The 25,082-nt window shown below is 40.9% G+C and overlaps 1 protein-coding gene across 1 annotated transcript; it reads right to left on the bottom strand.

Moving 5' to 3' along the window:
• Positions 1–959: 959 nt before the first annotated feature.
• On the bottom strand, positions 960–24,681 carry slc6a17 (solute carrier family 6 member 17). Its single transcript, XM_085394188.1, has 12 exons — positions 24,545–24,681; positions 20,379–20,785; positions 13,604–13,761; positions 11,702–11,828; positions 9,946–10,127; positions 9,049–9,159; positions 7,622–7,863; positions 7,336–7,528; positions 5,936–6,128; positions 5,699–5,858; positions 5,384–5,546; positions 960–5,224 (listed from the first exon to the last, which is right to left on the bottom strand). The coding sequence occupies exons 2-12, from the start codon at positions 20,677–20,679 to the stop codon at positions 4,862–4,864; spliced, it is 2,193 nt and encodes a 730-aa protein (XP_085250314.1). The 5' UTR covers positions 20,680–20,785; positions 24,545–24,681; the 3' UTR covers positions 960–4,861.
• Between the last annotated feature and the right edge of the window lie 401 nt (positions 24,682–25,082).

Here is a 25,082-nt window from a genome sequence, read left to right as displayed (position 1 = left end):
CTCTGTCCCATCTGACTGCACTGCTATATAAACTCTGAATCTGTTTGAGCAGCTGTAAAGCGACGGCAGGACACAGCAGGTGAAAAGTCCTTGTTGACACGCTGTTATAAGTCTATCATATGATGGATTTACAAGTGGGAGCAGCCTTCATCATGGCAGAGGGAGAATCTTATGTCAGTGCTGGCTTATTACTCCTTTGCACAGCCTGGCCTGGTAGACCGTTCTTCACGTGTATGTGTGAAATCACAGATTGGGGTTCATTTCAAGGAGTTTAGTTGCAGGAAGATGAAGCCACAAGAGAAAAGCTTCTAAATTTTCGGAGGTTAGCCAGGGCAATAAACTATAAAACATTACAGGTTACAGAAAACTAATCTGATTATTTATCATGGGTTTGGCAGATACAAGAACAGTCTACAAGCCATATGCATTTGATTTTGACATTTTTACTAAGTTATTCATCTTTCCTAAAGGATAATTATTTCTAAAACTGCTTAATATTGTGGCATTACTACCAAGTAAACAAGTGCATCCCCTAAAAGCACGGTAAAAGCGTCATTCCTCCTCATTCTCACACAGTTTTGGCATTAACGTCCTCATTTAAGCCACAGTAACTGTACACGGATGGGAAAAAATCTACCTCGATATGCATACAGCAAAGCCAAATATGAGCGATATTAACTTTTAAATGCGTGGTGGGGATGATCAATGACACAGGATGTGCATTTCGACAGATAGCAGCCTCACAAGTCTATAATATTGTTTTTTCCTTCACCCATCACTACAATCTAATTTATTCTGAACAAAACTTTTGCCGTTATTGAATCTATAGATTATAAACATAATGTGTTAAGTCATTTCAGCATAAACAACAGAACAAATGAGACGCACATCATGGTCTGTTTAATAAAAGTGGTTATTTTAATTTCCTGTTCCCTCCATCATGTTTGTACAGATCTGAATGCTTTTCAACAAACAAATGAAAGTTTCTGTCTTCTTTCTTGTAGACAGACATTTCATCTTGATTTGTGTTTTGCCAGTTTAGTGCTGGAAGCCACCGCAGTTCCAGTGAGAAACACAGAATAGAGATTGCTTACATCAGTGGTCCCAGCTGACTGTAACATCAGGATTTTATCTACTGGATTAGGTCAGCAGCACACAACACTGAGAGAGGCGAAAAACACACATTTAAACACCAAAAAGCTACATATACCTTTACTTTAAACACGCTCACTCGCTCACATACACTCACATACACACGCTGATATATACATACACATATGCACAGTCACTCGGCTAAGTTTCGAGAACAACCACACACAAACACCAGAAACCAACAGACACCAAAGTAACACCACTGACAGTACAAAAAATCAAAAAATATCTCAAAATATACATTTATTATTTACAGCTCAAGTATACACCCTGTCACTCTTACTATAGATAATCAGTGTGAATTTATCAGAATGTACATCGATATGTACAGAGTAAATACACTGTCTTAAATACTATAAATATAACTATGGCTGGTCACATAAAGATTATCTGCACGGTTAAATAAATGTACTTTTACGTTGCTATTGGGAAGTTCATCTTAGTAACTGAACTGACTTAACCTCGTTAACACGTAGACAAAAGAGACCCTGGAGTTGGAATCTTTGTTTTCGGTAAGAAATCGATACCTGTATCCAGGCTAGGTTTGGACCAGAGAAGACATTTTCCCACTTTGCTGCAGAGTTTCAGTGATTTTTATTGTTAGAGGGAATCTCAGCTGTGCTTTGTCATATTACGGCCACTCTGCAGCCAGTAGCGCCGATCGCTGCTAATTGTAGAGAAAAATATAAGCCTGCCTGCTGTTGTGCTTTCTTCATATATGACCCACTGCATTAGCATTAGTTCAACATTGTTATCTATGTATTGTGCATATCACTTTGTAGCTTCAGGTGCTTTTGTAGACTTATGGTGCAGTTTAATTTTTTATGAGGATGTATTTCAGTGTGCAGCTTTATGCTTTAGTGGAGTCTTGCAGGATGCAGCAATCACAGCTATATTACTGACATGATGTTTAAGTTTCATCACCCCTTTCATTCACAATGATTTTGATGCTTATTTAGACATAAAATTATTTTGTGCTTACCCAAAATGTGCTTTATCCAAACCAAAACTGCTTTTTTTTAAAATACAGGTTAAGTGTCTACCTCAGCTTAAGTGCCATTTCCATCACATGTAGTTCTCATGCACAGTTTTTACAGGAGGCCCTGTCAGCTGCAAAGTTAAGTTGCATCTACAGATGTTAATACTACTCTTTTGTAACTTGTATCTTTTTTATCCCCTATATCATGTTTCCTTTAATGCAGACTTTCACTCATTAAACTCTTTCATTTCCATCATGGACAGAGGTTTCTATGAATGAAAGACGAAGCATCATTTGAGAGACAGGGCAATAGATTTGAGCTGTATTGTCTTAATACCAGTCAGTCCCAAGCAATGCATCACAGCCATTGTAGGTCATCAACTAAAAGCAAGAGCCATGCTGTAGGGGGTACTGGCCATCGTATCATAGGGATTGCTTAGCAAAATAGGATGCAGGGTAATAAGAGCTCTCTGCTACTGGCTACCACAAAGGGATGACAGGGCAAAATTTTACATAGTACTTCTGACAAGATGCCAGATGATGAGATTTAAAATACTATCATTTTGCACTCAAAGATAAATGTCTTTTAGACGATACAGCGGACTAGATGTTTTTGCCTTGTCATGCATTTCTGTTGAGCTTTGTCATCTTAAACTATTTGGCCCCTATATTTACTTTGCGCTCTTTTCTTTTTTACATGTGTGCTTAACAAACAACTCCAGGGTCTCCCCCTAATTAAAGTGCAAATTAATATGATGGAACATTGGTGAAAACTCTACATAATAAAATAATAAAATAATCAAGGGGGGAAAAAACCCCATAAAGCCTAAGGCAAACAGACAACACAGAATCTGTTCAGGCACCGAACAATGTGGCTGACTGTGCTTCACACTACATCTGTTCAGTCTCAAGTACTGGTGTTGTTTCAGGGAGGGGCCACAGGACAGTGTCATTGGCTCCTCTGCTGGCCAGCAGAGTCACCCAGTGGTGAAAACCATGTATTACCACTCACTGCAAACACTTATATCAGAGTACATATCCACATTATAATTCTAAAAATGTGCTATGATTTGAGATTACACAATAAAATAAATTAAAAAAAGGTTTCACTTTCACACCTCAGATCACAGAAAAAGACATAGAGGTGTAGTTTGCGGTGCTTGTGAAATTATATCTCTATGGAGTGGTCACAATTCGAGGAATGTACAATTCAGTTGGAACATAAAATACCATCCACTCAGGGATGACATATGATTAATCCACAGCACAGCATGGCAGTGAACCTGTTATTCAATGTACAGGTATAACATAAGAAACATATTCTTGAAGGGCATCAACCGTAAAATGTCTCGTCTGTTTAACCGAGCAAACAGCCGTGCAGGTGGAGCAGACAGAGCGAGGTGTCTGCTCTCCTCTTCCTCCTCCACATCACAAGAGGATCTGTATCTATGGTGTGTTGCCACGGCTTCCCTTGGGCAACGCAGCTCTATTTTTAAACAGGCAGGGTCACCAGCAGCTCTCATTCAGTGGCAGACAACACATTTGTGCATGCACAATTACACATGCGCATCTGGACGTGTACACGAAGACGAAACTCACATTTCCAATTCCTCCTCTGCATTCGCTTTTCTGACAATGAGACAGACAAGCACGAAGCTGCCCTCTGATCAAACACACGTCGCCGTGCTTGTTCTTGCTCGTGCATTGCCGCTGCTGCCCTTCTAAGGCTTTAATTAAAACAGCATGATTAAAACAATTGATTAAAATGGAAAAGCTTTGTCTTTGCCATCTAGGTCTGGAGCTGCACAGAGACAGTGGGAAGTGCTTGCTGAGGGGAAGGATCCTTTGAAAGGAAAGTGCTGCTCTGTGTTAAGGCTCAGAGATGCTCTAACGATAGCAGGTGCCTGTGCTTCTGTGTTCATGGCATGAAGAGGCAAAACGCCGCCCCTTGACTTGCACTATTGCAGTGTATATGCACAATTTACGGTGACATCTCAAACTATTGCACGACATATATGTACAGTATTCTACATCAGTGGGGGAAAAACAAGATAGAAGGAGATCCACATTTGAATGAAGACACTATTGTGACTGGTTATTATTGCTGATGTGTGATAGGCACAATAAACTTAAAGATATAATGTGCTTGTAACACTGTTTACGCTATTGGAATCAATTGTTAGATACTATTTTTTTATTGACACATTTTCTAGATAAGAAATCTTCTCATACCGTGATGCAGATCAGGACAAGATGAGTGCTTTTCTTCCATCTCCTTCCATCCTATCCCCACAAATAACAATCCTTTCCAGGTGAACTAAAAGAAGCACGAGCTGATGAACACATATTACAGTTCACTACAATGTAAATTATGTTAGCATTACAAAAAACCTTAACCTCAACCAGAGCTTTTGGACTCTTCTATATTTCATTTGGCTCTTTTTCCGCCCCATCTCCTGGCAGATGGAGATGGTTGACATATCTGTTTGGTCTCACGTTCTCATGAGCTCTTCATCATGTCTGAGACTGACATGCAATTAGCGGCACAAGACGATGAGAAACATAGGTGAAGGGTAATGGAGCAGAATGAGGGGAATAGAGGGATTTTGCTCTGGGGGTTAAGGTGTGATGAATGCTGCAAGTGAATTTTCTCTCCCTTTTTCACTCCCACTGCCTCCCTCTCTGTAAGCAGGGCAGGGGTTTAATGGCGGGACTTTTTACGTCAGTGGATCATAGCTCAGACTCGGGCGAGCCGATGTTTTGGTAGCCCGTCTTGGTGCTGGTGCCGTAGTTGGTGTTGGTCATCTCTTGGGTGCCACCGGGGCCCAGGTAAGCGCGGTGGCCAGGCATGGGAGAGGGAGCCTCGCTGGGGTTCTTGCTGAGGATGAAACGCTGTTCGTCCTGCTCTTCCAGGTTGGAGATGTCCTTCATCATACCTTTACGGTAGGAGACGGAGAGCTTGTTGGAGCCATCTGAGATTAGGCTGAAGTGGCGGGCGATGAAGACGATGGGTAAAGGCAGCATGGCAACGACAATGAGGGCATAGGCCATGGCTAAAGCCCAAGGAGGATAACTTTGGAAACGGTCCGAGCCCTGAAACCAAAAGAATTCAATGAGGATGGCCGACAAAATCAAATGAAACGAAGGGAGAGATGAGAAGAGGTGAGGAGAGAAAATTAGATGAATTGCAAGAAGGGAGGATTTGGTCAAATGTTTCTCAGTCAAGCAACTTCAGTGCTTCTGATTACTGACCTCAGCTTCTACCCAGGCATTGTATCCTGCAGGACTAATGGCCATCTCGATAACAGTGGCACAGATGAGCAACACCAAGACAGCAGGGGACACAAACTTCCACATGTAGAAGTAGAAGGAATATGGCCTGAACCCAAGCATGTCCTCCAGGTCCTGCATAAACCTGTAACAAGGTAGAAAAGATGTCTCACCAAATATACTCTGAGTAAAACGGGGAAAATATTGAGTTTTTTGGTGAATGTTTTCTTGTGAATGAAAGAATGACTGTGCTGTAGTATGAGGGCCTAGTCTTAATTTTGCATATCTGCAAATTACCTCTTAGTTCCATAGATCCAGGCTACAGAGATGTTCTCCAGGATCACCACCACAATGAGGGGCAAACCAGCAGAGTAGTCATCAAACATTGCCACAAAGTAATTCCCTGAACGCAGCACGAACAGTAACCCCAACAGGAAGGCTATGATACAACAAACCACTGAGGGAGGCAAGAGGAAATATTGAGTTAGAATCATCAAAGGATAGAAGAAGAATATAAGCAGAATCAGCACCTACCACACAGAATCTCTTTGCGGATCTTGAAGGCATCCAGTATGGGTGTGGTGATGCCGGTCATGGTGCCGATCATGCTTCCCAGGCCCAAGTTGATCAGCATGAAAAAGAACATGACGGACCAAAAGGGACTGGCAGGGAAGTGAGTCATGGCCTCTGTGAAGGCGATGAACGCCAGACCGGTGCCCTGAACTGCCTAGAAGATGGAGAGATATCGCCCACTTAACATTATTTATGCAGTGTAGCCTTGAAGGCGATTTATAAAGAGTTCATAAAGATGCACTTTGAGCGGGATAGTGCATTAAGCTTAAAATTACAACATAACAGAGACCAACAATCAAATTATGCAAGCCAATTGCTCTTGAAAATATTTCCAGGGGCCTCTCAGTGATCTTAACTAGTAAGAGGCACACTGAAAAGCTTTAACAACATTAGAGACTACACAGGGGTGGCCAGGCAGGTTATGAGCATATTAGCATAACACAGAGATGAGTTATCGTCTCTCTGAGAAAGTTATAGCCTCTGGACTCAATCTAACAAGGTCATTTTCAAGCTAGCGCGGAAATCATCTGTAAAGTAAGGAGTAGCAAGATGAATTTGAGGGTTTAAATTAAACCGATGGAGCTGGGGAGGCAAGGTAACATACTGGTTTGAGCTCAGGGGATCAGGCTAAACATGCTCAAATCCAGTGATTCACAGGTAACCATGTAGTGGCATCAGGGTACTCTCCAGAGTGCAACTCATAGCCTAAACTAACTGCATAGCAATAATAATTTGTATCCACTTACACCAAATAAATGCCCGTAGAGACCTGAAAACCCACAATGATCCAACAAAACTAAATAATCTGCTGTATTCTGTACGCTTTATCACCCAAGTATCATACAGACTACCTGGACTCATTTTGTCATTTTTGGCTGTAAAATTACAAAACAATTCTCATATTTAGGGAACCATTTGAAGACAGCAGTACCTTGTGAATGCTTTGAGCTACGATGATTCATTGAATATTGCTGCATTTTGTCTCTAGCACAAATGGCAACGGAGTTATGGTCACTTTAAAAGTGCTTGTAAAATGGGTTTGGCACCAAAAAGAGAGTTAATTACAACAGTCACTGATCATGAAATAAAATCACAACCTGAAGGTTATTAAGCAGCTCATAACAACCCAGCTACTTTATACTCATTATATAATAACATAATAAAGTACATTTACTCTCAATGGTAACGCTAACCCAAATTTGTCTCTGGCTAACAACATAAAAGGATCATTTGGTCTCCTTAATAATAATTTACCTTTACCTGCAGCCACCTTTCTCTAATCTCGAAACTATCCTTCGTGTATTTCATTTAGATATATAATCAGATGATCATCTCTGCCTCGAAGATTTATTCCCCCTGACCTTGTTCAGTTCATCCTCCAGGATACAGGGATCCAGGCCCAGCTGGGCAAAGTTTTCCTCCTTCACTGTCTTTATAACTGCGTACATTTCTGCGTAGTCCTGGGAAGACAGGTGGGAGAAGTTGATGTGAGGAGGGATGAGCTCTCTGCTCAGCACACCTGTGTTTAAGTAGCCCAGGATCTTCTCTGCATTCCTGCACATGGGTTGGAGATGTATAGAAGAAAAACATGTTAGTTTTCTATCTGAGATTGCTGAGGTTGCATTTGCTTCAGTGCGACGCACTTACTCGACGACACACTTCTCGTTCATGACATTGGCCTTGAACCCCAGCACAGCGAACACTACCAAAGTGGCCAGGATGGAGGTAAGAAAGTTGATGATGGAAACCAGTGCTGCATCAAAGTGGCAGTTATTGTCTCGCTTGTTGTAACTGGAGAAAGCGATGACGCCGCCAAAGCCCAGTCCGAGCGCAAAGAAGACCTGCGTAGCTGCTTCTCTCCACACCTGTGGTTCCAACATCTTCTCCAGCTGGAGAGACAAAAAGAGGAAAAGATTGTAAAGTTTAGATAATGTTTCATATTTATTCTAAAAATCTCCAGAATATTATTATTTCATATATTTAACATATCACGTGTTTTCATTGGATGATTTAAATTAACATATCCAGCACCATAAGCTAAATACATGAACTGACTACACTATCTTTTCCCGGTGCATGTGGTTACCCTGTAATGACGAATATGAAGTCTGCTTGGAATTTTTTATCCCAGATTTTTGACCATGTTATGTGGATTTAGGTCTAAATTGGCCACTCAAAAAGTTAACACAGCAGCCACACTGTACTTGAACACTAAGGGAAATATGAAACCTCTACAGAGAGTTTTCTTAAATCAGTTGTACGTATCTGAGAAAAGTGGATGTGCTTATGTATGAGGCGGCTATAAATCAGAAGCAGGTCATCTACTAATTGAAGGTTAGTGGTTTGATCCCTGCTGCATGTCCTCCAGTGAACGAATAAGCGTCCTTGGGAATGATACTTATTTGTTGATTGGAGTATGAACGTGTGTGAATGTCAGATAGAAAGCAGTGAATGTACGTGTATGAATGGGTGAATGCTGCATACAGCTCTTTGAGTGCTTTAGTAGAAAAGTGCCATATAAGAACCAGTTGATTTACCATTTAGTCCTGTTCACTGTAAGTGGAAAACTTAAACTTCATCTGAGCTCTACTATAATATTCATTTTGGAGCTAATCAGTCCCCAAATTAATGCACATTACGTGATCATACAAAGGACATAATAATGTAAATGCATTTTCTTCCACAATAAGTAAGGATGCTGATCTTACTTTTCACTTTTCCATTTCCACTACCTATTCTGGCTATTTTTGAATAATTTTATCAACACCAAACTGCCTGTACTACAAAGCACTTTGCTGTCATAAACCTTCACCACTAGAGGGAGCCATCAACCCAACACAGAACAAGTGATGGGCATTCGTGACATTTTCCTGTGAGAGGATCTGAGTACGTGATGCTAAAACCATCAGCCACACATGGCTGAACAGCCTGGTGGACCAAATGTCACTTAGAGTGTCACTTGTCAGCAGCGTGAGAGGAGAAAGCTTCAGATTTTAGTCTGTAGTCCAACATAAAAACATTCTGAAAATGTTCCCTTTTTTTCTGTGGTCAAATGAACTCTGACTGTCCCTCACCTTAGGGGTGAACATGTGAGCGATGCCATCCACTGCTCCCTTCAGCATCAAACCTCGCACCAGAAAACAGAACAGCACCACATACGGGAAAAGAGAGCTGAAGTACATCACCTAAGAGAGAAAGTCAAGTATATTAACACTGTGTTTCCATGGATATGCATTAAGAGGTCTTACACATAGAGGATGTGCAAAGACACACACACACACACACACACACACACACACACACACACACACACACACACACACACACACACACACACACACACACACACACACACAGTGTTTTGTGTTTGCTTGGCACTGAATCTGTGGACTGAAACATGAAGATGAATTCGTGAAGTAAAATATTTCTCCCTGCAGCATTTCAGGGAATCGCTACAGAACTGGCTATGATAATTAGATCATCAAGTTTAGGGTTTAAAATAGTGTGTCAGAACTTGGCGATCGGCTCTTTGTTGTGCTTTTTCCTACTGAGACGCTGGGCTGGATGCTGCTGTTGCGTATGACTCATTCGCTGGATCACGATTACAGGATGTTGTTGCAGTTGTTGCCAAACTAAGAATTTTCCATCTGCATCCTGAAACACTTTCTGTTTGGTTCAGTTTAAGTTTATTAATGTTGCATGTTCCTTTCTTCCATAATGTGGATGAGATCCCAAAATAGACAAGTGCCGACAAGAGGCTTAGCATCGTACCTTCGCCTAAAAAACAACCCCAAACATTCTCTGACGAGGATGAATCACTGAATAAAAATAGAAATTTCAAGTTGTTGTTTTTTTCAAATTATTTTTGGTTTTTATTCTGGGTCTGTGTTGTGTATGAATGAATTCAGAATCCTAATTTCAATAGTTAGCAGGTTTAAGCCTTGTTTTGTTAACTCAGTGGAACCCTGTACCTTTCCAGAGGACTGGATGCCCTTAATGACAGCCAGGCAGACCATGATCCAGGCCACCAGCAGGGACAGGGTCATTTTCCAATTCAGACCTCCAGTGTCGTCGATGCTACTGGTGATGTTAAGAGCCTGGCGGTACCAGAAGTAAGTGGTGGCTGAGCTCTTCTCACATTCTGGCTCCACAACTGTAACAGCAACAAACGGGAAGACGGGGAGGGAAAAGCACACCGATAATTAAATGCATCCAGTGTACTTTTAAAATAGAAAACCTGACAGATGTTTTATCTTAAATAAAATCATTTGTAAAAGGCCAGAAATGGAAATTTAGTAGCAGCAGCTACAAAAAATAGCACAGTATGAAAATTATTGTTAGTCTTAATCTATAAATAATGCATTTACATAAGAAGTATTTTCATGATTTTTATAATTACTTTGAATGTAATTCCTTACTTCCTTGAGGAGAAAATGCAGTTGGCTTTTGCATGAATTTTACAAAATAAGTGATTTCTTCATAATTTACAGCCAAATATTTCAAGTTTTTGGTTTTATTTCATTGTAAAACTCTTTTAATGAATGAAAACAACTCAAAAAAAATAGATTGAAGATGCCGATAGCCTAATGGTTTATGTGCACACGCCACATAACTGTGGTGTCTGCAGTTTGATTCCTGGCCAGCTGACCTTTGTTTCATCCCCCCACCCCGCAAACCCCACACACACACACACACACACACACACACACACACACACACACACACACACACACACACACACACACACACACACACACACACATCTCACGTTCTCAAGTACATGCAAAAAGTGCTTTAAAATGGCCTGTTAATTAGGAACAGAAGTGAAAAAAAAACCCTGTAAGGTAATGATTAGTCAGCTGGCATAAATTAATTAGCAACTGCTTAAAGAACAGAAAACATTTACAGGTTCCAGCTGTTCAAAACTATGAAATCCTATTAAAACTTCTTTCTTCACACTTTGAGAACAAAATGGGTCATTTAGAAAATAATAATCAGGAGATTATTTGACAGTGAAAATCATCACTATATGTTTATAATTTTCCTTTTTTACAGAATATTTTAAAAAAACATACAAATATAGCTATGTTGATACTCTGTTGCAGTAAAATGGAAAATAAAGTAGAAATAAGTTAAATCGCATTTAATTATGTAAACCTGCTTAATTACAATGCTTTCCACCTTTGGAAATAGTTAACATCACTACATGCCCACTGATTTTACAACCATGAGCAGAGTCAGGATCCTGCCCTCTCATGCTAATGAAAGTTGATGCCTTTTCTTCTGCCAGAACCTGCGTGTGCCCCAAAGACTACCAGCTGCCAGCCATTAGAGCTACTGACCCTCAGACGGGTCATGCGGTCTGACAAGTGCCGCAACAGAGCTGCCATGTAGCATGAAGCGCAGGGCCGGCCCAGCAATAGAGACAGCGCAAACACTTATTTGCTAGATGTCTGCCGAAACACTCCTGCTTGACCACAGAGCCACAGCAGAAAGCTGCTTCAATGCAAAGGCATCCTGCTAAGTGCCGCGTCTGCATCTCCTGCCATAATTACTGAATATGAAATTACCTCGTTGGAAACTGTAGTATTTATTTATTTTTCTGTACTCGGTGTCATGGGGCATAAAACAAAATAGCATTCATGTGGACATGTGTTTTCTGCTCTGCGTTTATGTTCAACCGTTTGCAGCTGTTTAGTGATTTAGTGGACTGTACTGTTCACTCACCGGCTTGAGTTCCATTTCTGTGGATGGGGCATTCAGCCCAAGGCAGTGGATACTGAAAAGACTGGAAGAAGTAGAAGATACTCCAGCCAATAATCACGTTATAATAGAGGCCCACAAAACCGCAAACCTGAAGAAAAATAAGAGGAAAACAGCAACACTTAACATTGTGAAAAACAAATCACACAAATCCAGATTGTTTATGCCATGACTCTTTTTCTTGAGTCATGGCATAGATGCAAAGCACACAGCTTAAATTAGAGTGCATATCAATTATTGAGCTGTTTGCTCTCAGCAGCTAAAGCTCGGGTCCTCTATGAGGAGGTATTTATAGCTCCTGATCTCCCTCTGCCATATCCGAGCTGCCACACGCCTCATTGCCCCGGGCCAGGTCTTTCCATCTCCGCCTTTGCACTGGATGGATGAAACCACTATCAGGAAGAGAGTCAAACAGAAAGGCCGACAGACTCATTTGCTGACTGGCTATATTTTAAGCTGGTAGCACTGATGGGTCACTACTTCTGCTGCTGCTGATGGGAATAGTTTGTGACAGCGATCGGCGCTGATCTTTGCATGTTGCTCTCTTTAATGCAACAAAAGGAAGTAATATGAGCAGGCAGAGGGAGTCCGGCACAGCATGTCTGTAGTCTTAGAGAACAATGAGCATTTAAAGTGATGAAAATCATTCTTTAACACAGTTGTGTAAAGTGGATCTTGGTCTTAAACGCATTTGTATGTCTTCACAGGCTGTTTCAATCACGATGCAAAAGCAGCACAATACTCAATTGCATTTAAATAAAGCAGCCATAAATAAGGCTCACTGCCTTTATTAATCATTGTTTTTTATGGATGTATAATTGAGTAAAATTAATAATAATTTAAAAAAAAGATCAACTCAGATATCATAAAATGACCATTAGATTGGAATATCATCTGTTATTTATTGTTTTACAGTCCGGTGATTCACTACGAGGTGGAAAAAATATGTTACCAAATTTTCCACTAACAGTAAAACGTCAAATCTTAGTCGCTCATAAATAAATTTGCATTGGTCCAGTGGTTAGGCAGTGAAATGTTTATTTAACTGGGTTAATTTAGAGAGAGAAGCACAAGTATTATCTATTTATATTTATTTATTTTAATAGAGTGGACTTCATGCTGGATACAAGAGTAAATCTTTCATGGCAGAAAAACTGAGAAAATCATGACCTTGTGAATTTAATAAAAATGAATAATTCATGAAATTTCATACAGGCATTCATGAACTCACCAGAATGGCCCCTCTGATTTTTCTTTTATTGCCACCGTGACAGAGACATTTGTGGTTTGACCTGAAATGTCCACATAATTACTGGATGGGTCACCACTAAGTCCCGATTTTGACTTCTGCGGGGTATCTTTGTAAAGCCTACAGCGTAACCGATTTCAGTGGCCGACGTCATTGCCCCTGTGCATTATATGTTAATTAGTCTGTGGTCATGTTTTATTTGCAGTGCCAGACATGAAACAAATAAAACGCTGGAATGTTTTTGCACACATCCATTCTGTTTCAGCAACCTTTCTCCAGGAATGTGCTGACATTTGTGAGTCTTTATTTTGCTACTATGATTATTAATCTTTGTAATGAGGCTTTGGTTGTTAGTCTCTCACTGATAAATTCAAAAACTCCAGTGAAAGGGTAAATGCACAGAAGGAATTGCCAACACACCAATCACAATATTTGTGCCCTGCGTCAACCCTACATGCAGTAACATTTCTAGGGAGGTGTTGTTGACGTCAATATGTCCTCACAGAGCCACTAACATGGTTGCAAGTTAAAAGTGACAGGCATCAGTGAAGTCATTACTTATCACATGTAAACTGAGTGTGAATCGGAGGTCATGTTAAGCGACATAACCCACTTACCATCAGGCTGGAAACCCCGATGCCGCCCAGCCTTGGGTAGACGTAGTTCCACACACCAATGCTGCCACGCCTGATCCTCTGACCCACCGCCAGCTCAAGGAAGAACAGTGGGATGCCAATGAGGATGAGAAGAATCAAGTATGGCACCAGGTATGCACCTGAGAGAGACAGAGAAAGAGCAGGGGGAGGATAATTGGCTGCAACATCACAGATTCTTTTGTGTGCTTTTTTAAATCTATGCACAGCGAAGGACAAAAGCTCAAAGCAGCAGAGGGGATGTTGTTAAATTTTTCTCTCTTCTTTTCTTGGATCCTATTTTTGGAATCTATTCTTTTCGTCTTCAATGCCCCTCACAATTTCTTTTTCTTCCTCTCACTCCTCATTTTTAACTTCCATTCATTCTGTCTGATATCTCCATTTCCATTTTCACAAAGGGGGAGCGATGCGGGGAGAGCAGCAGGCACTCACAGAAAACAAGTCACGTCCAGTCATGCTTACGTCAAGAAATGAAGGGGCACCATGGTGACAAAACCATTCAATGCCGTAGGGGATGGGTCAGCGATGGAAAGCTAGAGAGAGCAGCCTGTTTTCAGACTAAAAACAAACGCCGGTGACGTTTGACTCAAATAAAATTTCTGATAACATCGGAAGTGGCTATTAGAGGTAGCAGCAGACAAAGAGAACAAAGACAAGAACACAGTGTCGTGTTACACAGTGGTGTGGAGAAGTGGCTAATGTGCTGAGCTCTTTTTGATGTCTACGTCGGGCAGCAGACACACGGAACAAGGAAAATGTTGCGAGATAAAAAAAAAAAAAAACAGCCGAGATGACTGCTTTAGTTTTTGTTTTTCCTTACATACATTTCACCTGAGCCAAAACAGTGATAGTCCACACTATTTATATGCTTTTGACAAGATATCAAACCACTATATATGAAGAACACACTAGAAACCCCATATTTAGGGATATGGGTCTTCATGAGCAGGTTTCTGGTGCAGATAATATGGTATCGATTTCTTTCTTAATTTAAAAAGAGAAACTGTTTGAAGTAAAAGCTAAATATAAACATCCACAAACACAATGAATGTAAATGCTTCCACACAGTTAAACACTTAACATTCATTCGTGCTGGTTTTGTCTGACCACCTGTGGGAGACTTTAAACCGACTTGCCAGCCAGCACTTTGCTCCACATCATCACAACGCCAAAGGAGGAAATGTCTTTCGGAAGTGTTTCACGCCTCCTGTAGAGTTCAAGAGACTTTGAGAATCAGTGCCAAGGTACACTAAAGCATAAGTTTTAATACTCTAGCAGTAAAACTTATGCTTTACTGAACCTTTTTTAAATTTGTTACAAATGTATTTTCCTGTGTCTCGTATATATTTAAGTGTGTTGGCAAATGGTAGTCCCTATTTGCAAATTTAAAGAACTGAGTGATATTTGCTGAACACTGCGGTGATGACATGAGTTTATCCTGCATTTGATTATAAGAGAAAACAGTTAAATTGTGTTGAAATGAATCCAAGTATGACTACATTCAAAAGATTATTTAAAACTTGAGTTGTTTTATTATTTTTTTCTGTAAAGACAAACTCAAGCATATTGCGAATAGTAGGTTTCACCATGAGGCATGAGCTCAACAACACAAATTAATTATGAATATTATTTAGTTCTAGGTGAAATGCGTAAGCCTAAAATGTGTGTTTGTCATGAAAGGCTTGACTCAAAATATTAAGAAAGTGATGGAAAACTTGATAAAGGAAAAGAATTAGAGACAGCTTGTCATTATCATGGGAACAAGCCCAGACAAGACAATGCAGCACCTCCCACCAAGTCAAGCGTCAGCGGGGACACTTATTAATGTGCACAAATATGCACACACTCTGATTAATATGAGCAAATGCACGCACACTCAGATTTCGCTTTGTTATCACACGTTTCAAATACCCTCTCTACACACACCTCCCACACAAAGCACTCACGATGCCTGAAAGCCAAGGAAATTAATATTTACTCTTCGACTTCCTCCATTTCAGTCATCGCCACCATCTCATCTCATCATAATACCAGTAAATCACGCTACCTGAGAGACAAGGCTGAGAAATCTGCTACAAAAGCAAACAAAGCCTAAAGTGGAGGATCTCGCAACATTATGCCAGACCTCTCGGAGCTCCCTCGTCTCGGTGAGGAGACGACCTCGTCTTGTAGCTGCTGACAGCACGGATTGGCTAAATCTGAGAAACACTGAAGAGACTGTCCCTCTGACTACAGCAGAGGAACTGGGTTAATGTCGTCTGTGTGTGTGTCAGATGCAACAGCAAACACTGCTGCTGTCTTGTCTGTCCCAAGTCCTGGAAGCTAACCTATAATAAGATAATAAGATGCATCAGTCAGAGCAGCAAAGCTTTACACAATAACTGTTACAAGTGCTGCTGTTCACGAGATGAAAAGCAACACTGTGCTTCAATCGTCACAGCAAATGGCTCATTAAAATCACATTCGTCTGTGTGTTCAAACTCTTGCTGCTAATTGTTTTTAATCACTTCCCCAGATGACTTACATGGTGTCCCTCAAAGCTCAATATTAGGCACACTATTTACTCTGTGCATCAATATTTTTACTGTCCAGCTCAGCTCAACATTACAAGCACGTCCTGACCAATAAACGTCTATCCTTCATTTAGTCAATACTTTTTAGGCTGGACTATTACAATTCTTGCTCTAAAAGCTCTCTGAAAAGTCTTCTGTTGATCCAGAACACTGCAGCGAGAGTAGTAACTGGGACCAGAGAGAGTGAGTGTATTTCTCCCAATCCAGACAGTCTTTTAAAATCCATCTCCTCACATACAAACTTTTGAATAATCAGGAATCATCATATGTTAAAGACCTCACAATACCATAATTATCCTAATAGAGCACCTTGTTTTTACACTGTAGGTTTTTCCTCGAGTTTCTAAAAGAAGAATGGGAAACAGAGCATTTGACTTTCAGGCCCCTCATCTCCCAGTTTGGATTCAAGAGACAGACACCCTCTCTACTTTTAAGCTTACTTTCCTTTTTGATAAAGTTTATAGTTTTGACTGTATCAGGTGACCCTGAACCTTCCCCTAGTTATGCTGTGATAGGCTTAGGCTGCCCAGGATGCACTGAGCATGTCTTCTTCACCTTTTCACTCTCTGTGTGCATATGCACCACCACCACATCCAACCACTAGTTTTCTTTTACATTTTGGCTTTTTAGGGTCTTAACCCTACAACATAAAGTGTCATACGGTGACTGTTGTGAATCACTGCTATAGAAATAACAGTGAATTCAATTGAATTCAATAATGATTATATATATGTGTATATATATATATATATATATATATATATATATATATATATATATATATATATATATATATATATATATATATATATATATATATATATATATATATATATATATATATATGTGCTAAGTTGTCACTCAGCATTAAAATCTTAAAATCTGCTGAAGAGCTGTGGCTTGACCTACATCACTTTATGCTGAATATCTTGCTCAGCAATGGTAATTTCTAACTAGGCAGTTATACCAAAACAAGGCAACCACAGCAAATGACTCTGACACCTTCTGCTCTGGACTGAATTCTTGTACTTGTACTATTTCTTGTACCTTATTGCAGGCCTGAGCTGCAGCAAACCTTGAAGTTAGAGACACTCGCTACTCAGAGACACATTAAAGCATTAATAACATTTATAACAGTTTTAATTATTGTGGTTATGTGGATGAATTTTATTGTTGCGATCTTGTGTAATTTTTCTCAGCGCTCTTTATCTTAGACTCAATGATATTTATTGAATGAACAAACGCAACCAATTAAGTGAAAAAACAGGAGATAAATTAGTTGAAATTACTCACATATTTCGTTCTGTGATGTGATGGAAATGAGGGATTTATGACAGCAAATAATGTAGAATTATTATTTATGTCAATCATCAAAAGTGAGCATATTTGAGCAAATAGTTTCCAGGCACACACAGGGTTACGGACAGGAGTGAGGAGAGCAAACAAATGCTTAAAGGTTAAAGAAAATCAGTGAGTGCTGTTAAGTTAACTACTCCCATCTGGCCACTTATTTAATGAAATATTTTACAGAACTAATAAAAAAAATCACTTTAACTGCCTTGGCTTGGCACCTCCTGTTAACATTACTCAGCACCCTGAAGGATACATGTTCACCATGGGTGGCCTGTTTATAGGAAGCGAAACCCAAACCCAGCAAATATTATTTACTCCAACTTTGGTCACAAAAAATGTTCAGGTTTTTCTGCTTCTATCAGACAGCCAAACCAAATTCATGCACACATATTCATCCACCTACCCACACTTTTTTCTAGTGCTGAGTACGCAGGATTAAGCTACAACACACCCGAAAGATAGAGACATATCTATAGGGACTTCAAAGCTTCAACAATATTTACGAGAGTTTTGATTGTTGTGTTCGTGCATCTGAATGTGGAGACTGTTTTGAGTGACGGGATTTATTACTGTGATTTTGTGTACATGTAATTTATTCTTAGCTCTCTTGTAATAGAGAGCTTAACCTTAATGAGACTTCTTGAATAAATAAACTTACCTAACTAGGTGGGACTTAAATTAGCTGAAATCACTCACATTTTTCTGACTGTGATGTGATGGAAATTAACTTTTATGGCAATCACTAAATGTGAACATTGTTACTCAACTCATATTTGAGCAAATAGTTTCCAGGCAGGACTGTGGAGAGGAAACAAATACCATGCTTAAGGAAAGGACAAAATATAAAAACAGTGAGTGCTGTTAACTGCTCCCATCTGGCCACTTATTCCAGTTCTATGAGACAGCAAACTACAGGGTGGGCCATTTATATGCATACACCGTAATAAAATGGGAATGGTTGGTGATATTAAAGTCCTGTTTGTGGCACATTAGTATATGTGAGGGGGCAAACTCCTCAAGATGGGTGGTGACCATGGTGGCCATTTAGAAGTCGGCCATCTTGGATACAACTTTTGTTTTTTCAATAGGAAGAGGGCCATGTGACACATCAAACTTATTGGTAATGTCACAAGAAAAACAATGGTGTGCTTGGTTTCAACGTAACTTTATTCTTTCATGAGTTATTTACAAGTTTCTCTTTGTTCACAGCCATTGACATGTCGAAGAGGTTAACACGTGAGGAGCGGATTGAAATCGTGTTGATATCTGGTGAACGCAGTAACCGGGTCATTGCAGCAGATTTCAATGCAAGACACCCTACGAGACCACCCATCTCCCATGCTACAGTCAGCAAACTGCTTGCTAAGTTTCGTGAAACTGGTTCAGTGTTGGATTTGCCAAAATGTGGACGCATGAAAACTGTCACTAATGAAGAAACATCAGTGGCTGTCCTAGCTTCATTCAGCAAGAGCCCACAGTGTAGCACTCGCCGCATGTCACTGGAGAGTGGCATTAGTCGAACATCCCTTCGGCGGATATTAGCTACTCACAAACGGCACCCTTACAAACTCCAGCTCCTGCAGCATCTCAACGAGGATGACCCAGATCGGCGCACAGAATTTGCAGAATACAAGAATTGGAACAGGACCCTCAGTTCACGCAGAAGATTTTGTTCAGTGATGAGGCAAACTTTTATGTGAATGGTGAAGTTAACAAACAAAACCACCGCTATTGGTCTGACACTAACCCACATTGGATGGATCCCTCCAAGACTGTTGGAACAACAAAAGTGATGGTTTGGTGTAAATGGTAAAAATGGTAAATGGCCTGTATTTATATAGCGCTTTTACTAGTCCCTAAGGACCCCAAAGCGCTTTACATATCCAGTCATCCACCCATTCACACACACATTCACACACTGGTGATGGCAAGCTACATTGTAGCCACAGCCACCCTGGGGCGCACCGACAGAGGCGAGGCTGCCGGACACTGGCGCCACCGGTGTCCGGCATATACCCCATGGTGTGGTATATGGGGTACAACGATAGTGGGTCCATTCTTCATCAATGGAAACCTCAAGGCCACTGGATATTTGAAATTGCTACATGATGATGTGTTTCCCTCTTTATGCACTGAAGCTGGCACGTTCCCTCAGTTTTTCCAACAAGATGGTGCACCACCACATTATGGGTGCCAGGTCCGAGCATTCCTAGCTCAACAGTTTCCTGGAAAGTGGATTGGTCGTCGTGGGCCAGTTGAATGGTCCCCAAGGTCTCCCGATCTGACCCCCCTAGGCTTTTATCTTTGGGGTCATCTGAAAGCAATTGTCTATGGTGTGAAGATATGAGATGTGCAGCACCTGAAACTACGGATACTGGATGCCTGTGCTGGCATTTCTCCTGCGGTGTTGCTATCAGTGTGTGAAGAATGGGAGAAGAGGGTTGCATTGACAATCCAACACAATGGGCAGCACACTGAACACATTTTATAAGTGGTCAGAAACTTGTAAATAACTCATGAAAGAATAAAGTTACATTGAAACCAAGCACACCATTGTTTTTCTTGTGACATTACCAATAAGTTTGATGTGTCACATGGCCCTCTTCCTATTGAAAAAACAAAAGTTGTATCCAAGATGGCCGACTTCTAAATGGCCACCATGGTCACCACCCATCTTGAGGAGTTTGCCCCCTCACATATACTAATGTGCCACAAACAGGACTTTAATATCACCAACCATTCCCATGTTATTACGGTGTATCCATATAAATGGCCCACCCTGTAGTTACAAATTCATGTATTCATCCACTTACCTCCACCATTTTTCTGGCACAAGTAGGGAAACCTCCAGACGTTCCCCAGACCCACAGAGAAGCCCACCTGGGCCAGGATGTACTCCAACTTGTTGTTCCATGCTGGTCGGCCATCCTCTGCATCTGGGTCAGGAGAAGGCAGCAGGGCCTTTACTGGCGCAGTAGAGCCAGGACTTAGACCCATACTCATCTGACTGCTCTTATAGTCCATGGGGTGCTCCAGAGACAGCAGGTCAGCCACTGACTCAGTGACCGGCTCATTGCTGTGCTCCCGCTGAGTCACCTTGGTATTCTTTGGCATGGCTGCGAGACCGGGGCGTTGACAGAAGCAAGAAGATGAGAGCCAGGAGAGAGAATGGATGGAGGCTGGCAAGTTTCCAGGGGATGAACTTTGTGGTTTAGTAGGTCTGCAAAGAGAAAAAAAAAACCCCAAAGTTTTAATCTAACCTTTCATTATGATTGATATAATGATATTTTATGTACAAAACTCCTTCTGGTAATTGTTCATCCATCATTATTTCTTCTTTTTTTTTAAAGCAATGTTTTTTGTGAATTTTGCACAATGAAGATTTTACAGAAGGAAAATCATACAGTACAGAACTGCAGCCAGAATCAAGCTAAAAGTGGCACCAGGGTTTTCTTTAAAAAATGCAATTAATTCAAGAATATAAAGAAGAAAAATTACTGTTAAAAAATAGCTAGTTTCAGGCCTATAAAGCATCACAAGCCCAATTCAGGAGCCACACTAATGGAACATGATATAGAGCATGTTGCTTCAACTAGTTTCCAGAACTCAAAACGTTTCTAAAAACAGCAGCACTTCAGAGCCATGAGGCATTTCAGTAATCCAATTCATTGTGGTGAATGAGGTACAAAGATTGAAACACAATCCATTTCACAGCAGGGCCCATTTTACTAAAGTTGGGTCATGTGAATAGGATGACCAGCAGCATAAAGCCTGTCTGTGTGACTACTGGTTTCAAGAAAAAGCAGTAAAACTAAGGCCTCTGAGCAGATTTCATCAGTTATTAGTGTCTGTATACTTTTCTTCTTATTGCACAACTTCAAAATCTTGTCTACATGTTATTTTAACATTTTTGATGCTGATCGAGCACAGTAATAACTTCTTGTGTTAATTTTTCAGAGGCCCGTTACTTTTTGTCCAGAAGATGTGAGTCTCTTGGAATTGCGCTAATATTAGCCTATCCATCCATTCATACAAGGGTCCTAGCCTATCCCAGCTGTCATATTATTATAAATATTAAGTAATTTAATAACAAAACTCAAATTTAGCATTACACTCTCATATGCAACGATGGACATTTATGCACTAAACATCCTGTTTACTTCATGTTTTGGTTTTCTATGGAAGCAGAAGCAGTATAGAAACACAGCACAGGATCATTAACACTTCAGACACATCCACCAAACAAGAGCAGGAATACTTGCCCACTGTTGCATATTCCTGCAACACCTTTGCTTGCAGCAGAACTAGTCTGAAATCTAGTGGGGTCATCTTTCCACAGTTAGCCCCACAAAGACACGGTGTAACAGGGCAAGCACTTGTTTTACTGTAATTATGTCCCGAGCTTTTTTGACAATGAAAAACTCAGCTCAAGCAACTCAGCTGCATTTGTAATCAACTGCGGCTAAAGTAAAAAACAAACAAAAAAAAACCAGCTTGTATGTATGTTATAATAAGTCACCGATGATTCAAGAATCTGAGTATTAGTGGTATGGTACCGGTGTTAGTCTGGTCTTGCCCACAAAAATTTGTTTACCTTCACCTCCGTTCCTAAATTGACCGCAGTTTAGTCAGATATTCAATCGGAAAAATGACTAAAAATCATGAAAATTAAAAAAAGGGAGTAAAATAAGTGAAGATCTGCCTTAAACTATACCGAATGTGTTGAGTGAAATAGCTGCACTGCACATGACGAGGGGTGGTCTTTGTGTCGGTGATCTACTCCTGCAATAAAACACAGTAGGAAACCCAGTAAACACCAGCAACCTAATTCTTTTTAAATTAAAATGTAAATTTGTGGTTGCAAGCATGAAAGCTCAAACTGACATGCTTGACCTTCAAAGACTGGTGTGAAAATCACGTGAAAACACTGTGAGAAAGTTACTCTTTGCTGTAAATGTCAAAAGAGCTGCTAAAGGAGTAGTGGATGAATGAAAACAGACCTTGAAGGCAGACCCCCTCAACCCGCCCTGTCTCCTACCCCCTCTTTTGCTGTTGTTTCGCTGTGTGGGAGGAGTTTGATCTGACTTTTCACTCTGGCAGTTCAAGAACAGAGAATAGAAGCCAGAGGTGTTTGATCTGAAGACAAAACTTCTAATCTTAAAAAACAGATGCACTCGACTGAAATCAGAGCCGGTCCTGTACTCACAGCGACTTCTCAAAGAATAGTTGCCAGCCGGCCAGACTCTTAAGCCCATCCAAAGTCTGAACCAGTAGCACGCACATCAAATTCCTCAACTGCAGTCACGACACGCAGCAGCTCGGAAGCTGAGTGCTCGAAACAGATCCCAGAACAGCGGTGACCTTTCCCACAGCGATCTACAACTGCACAATACTGACTCATCATCACACACTCTCTGAATGAGGTGTGAAACAACAGTGTGCATGTTTGCAAAACAAAATTATTTTTTGACTCAGCTGCAGTTTTGGCACTTGCAACCCTGAGCCCTGCAAGAATGTCCACATGATGTTTTTGCCCTATTTTCCAAACGAATGGAAATATTGGTATAGTTAGTAACAAACTGGCCTAATTTCTACTTATGGGTTGGGATGATGGTGGTCTGTTAGACACAAATGGCAGATAGGATTGCCACTGTGACCTACTAATAGCGTGTGGTGAAAGTTTTCGATGTTGTTGTAGCAGTACACAGCAATTTTCTGGGTTTCACAGTATGTGCTGACACAGATGGTGCATTACAGAGACAGCAGGACTTCACATACAGTGCAAGACACTGTTACAGATTATGACTCAGTTGTCAATCACCATCTGAGGGAAACAAAGTGACAAGAAGTGTTTTTGTTTCTTTCAGAATACTTTGAAAAATGATTGTGCTTGCACAGAAAACAGAACATTCATGCAAAGGATAATGTGCTGCAGACTTTAAAGCGTTTGCTTTCCAAAGGAGTGATGGCAATAGACCCCTGTGGCTCGTGTGTGTGGCTGCCTCCTCAGAGGCAGATGCTTGTTCCTGCTTCTTCTTCCTGGAACTGTATTCCCAACTCTCCTCAGACAGTTTTGTGTTGATGATGTAACAGCGCAGGTTCTCTACAAAGATATGCTCCACTTTTATCTAGTGTGGTTGCTAAGCAATGGCTCTTCCTGCAAAATTGAAATCCCATCCCTGCAGCATCAGTGGTCGCCTGCCTCTCCTCTCACCATCTCAAATGGACAGACATAATATGCCCTGAAGGACGGCTGCAAATAACACAGAGCTAATGTGACAGAACAGTGGGAAGGAGAGAGTGGGAATACTGAAGGTGACAGTTTGTTGTGGGATCTGTTGCACTGTCAATCAGGCAGCAATCACAAACTGTCTCACTTGCAGATCTTAGATTTGACTCATTTCTGGATAGAAGATGGTGTCACTGTTGCATTTGGTTAGATGGCACGATGCCATGCAGGGACCACGAAACTGAACAACAAAGAGGCAGAAGGTGGGATCAGAACATCACCTGTGTGGCCATGTTCAAGCATCCTTCAGGCATGTTTTACACAGGCCCGTGGTCATAAGCACGAGAAGTAACTCTATACGTGTGTATAACCTCTGATACATTGTCAAGGTCAAACCAACCACCTTATAATAAAAATGCGGAATTGCAAAAGGCACCGATGTAAGTCAGCAGATGATCCGCCTCCCCGCAGAATTTGTTATATTTGAGTCAAATTTGGACACACATGGCGCGACAGCGTCAAGCAAGGGATTAATAAACGACGCACACCGTGAATGGCGCGGCGAAGCCACCATTTGTCAGGTGATGTGTTGAAAGCTGTCGCTCTTCTCTGTTAAATGACTTCAAGTAGGATGTTTTTGCAACTGTGCAAGTGCATCGCGACAATACAAAACAATTTACTCGTCTCAGAGCGACACCACGAATGCATTAATAAATAACACAAAAATTGTTACCGGACTGCGTTTCTTACCTTTTGCTGTGTGTAGAATCGGTTAGAACGACTCACTGTGATAACATACATCCAACGTACGATAAACTAGCTTCATTCAGGCACGGTCTCCGTATGCACCATCTCTGCGCGTAAAGAGATGCAAAATCACAGCTTCCAGTCACATAGGGCACATGGTGCGTAAAGTCTGACGCAGGAGCTCGGCGCCTGCCACAAGTTTGGGCTCCTATAATCACATTAACTTGAGCAGGTAACAATTTATTGCAACCGTTTGTCTCTCTATGTAATGTTCTCTAGATCTGAAAAACACACCCGCTCACGCTTCTGGTTTCCACGTGGTTATGGCTGTGTTGTGGAATAAATCACCCCCCAATAGGATGGAGAAATTACTATGGTAAGTCACGACGGTGTCTGACGCAGGTTTGACTCATCCGCTCGTGCGCACGTCAGCAGTTGATCCGAACATCTGCAGTGGTCCCAGGATGTTAAGATAATATGGGCGTCACACAGGTAGCCTTTAATCAGATGGATCAAAGGAACTGACTGAATATGCTAATGT

Source organism: Rhamphochromis longiceps, linkage group LG20, assembly GCF_057381845.1.
Source record: "Rhamphochromis longiceps isolate RC_006_pf linkage group LG20, R_longiceps_female_GT1.1, whole genome shotgun sequence".
Classification (NCBI taxonomy): Eukaryota; Metazoa; Chordata; class Actinopteri; order Cichliformes; family Cichlidae; genus Rhamphochromis; species Rhamphochromis longiceps.
The sequence above is the reverse complement of the archived record's forward strand: the minus strand, read 5'-3'. Positions and strand labels throughout refer to the sequence as shown.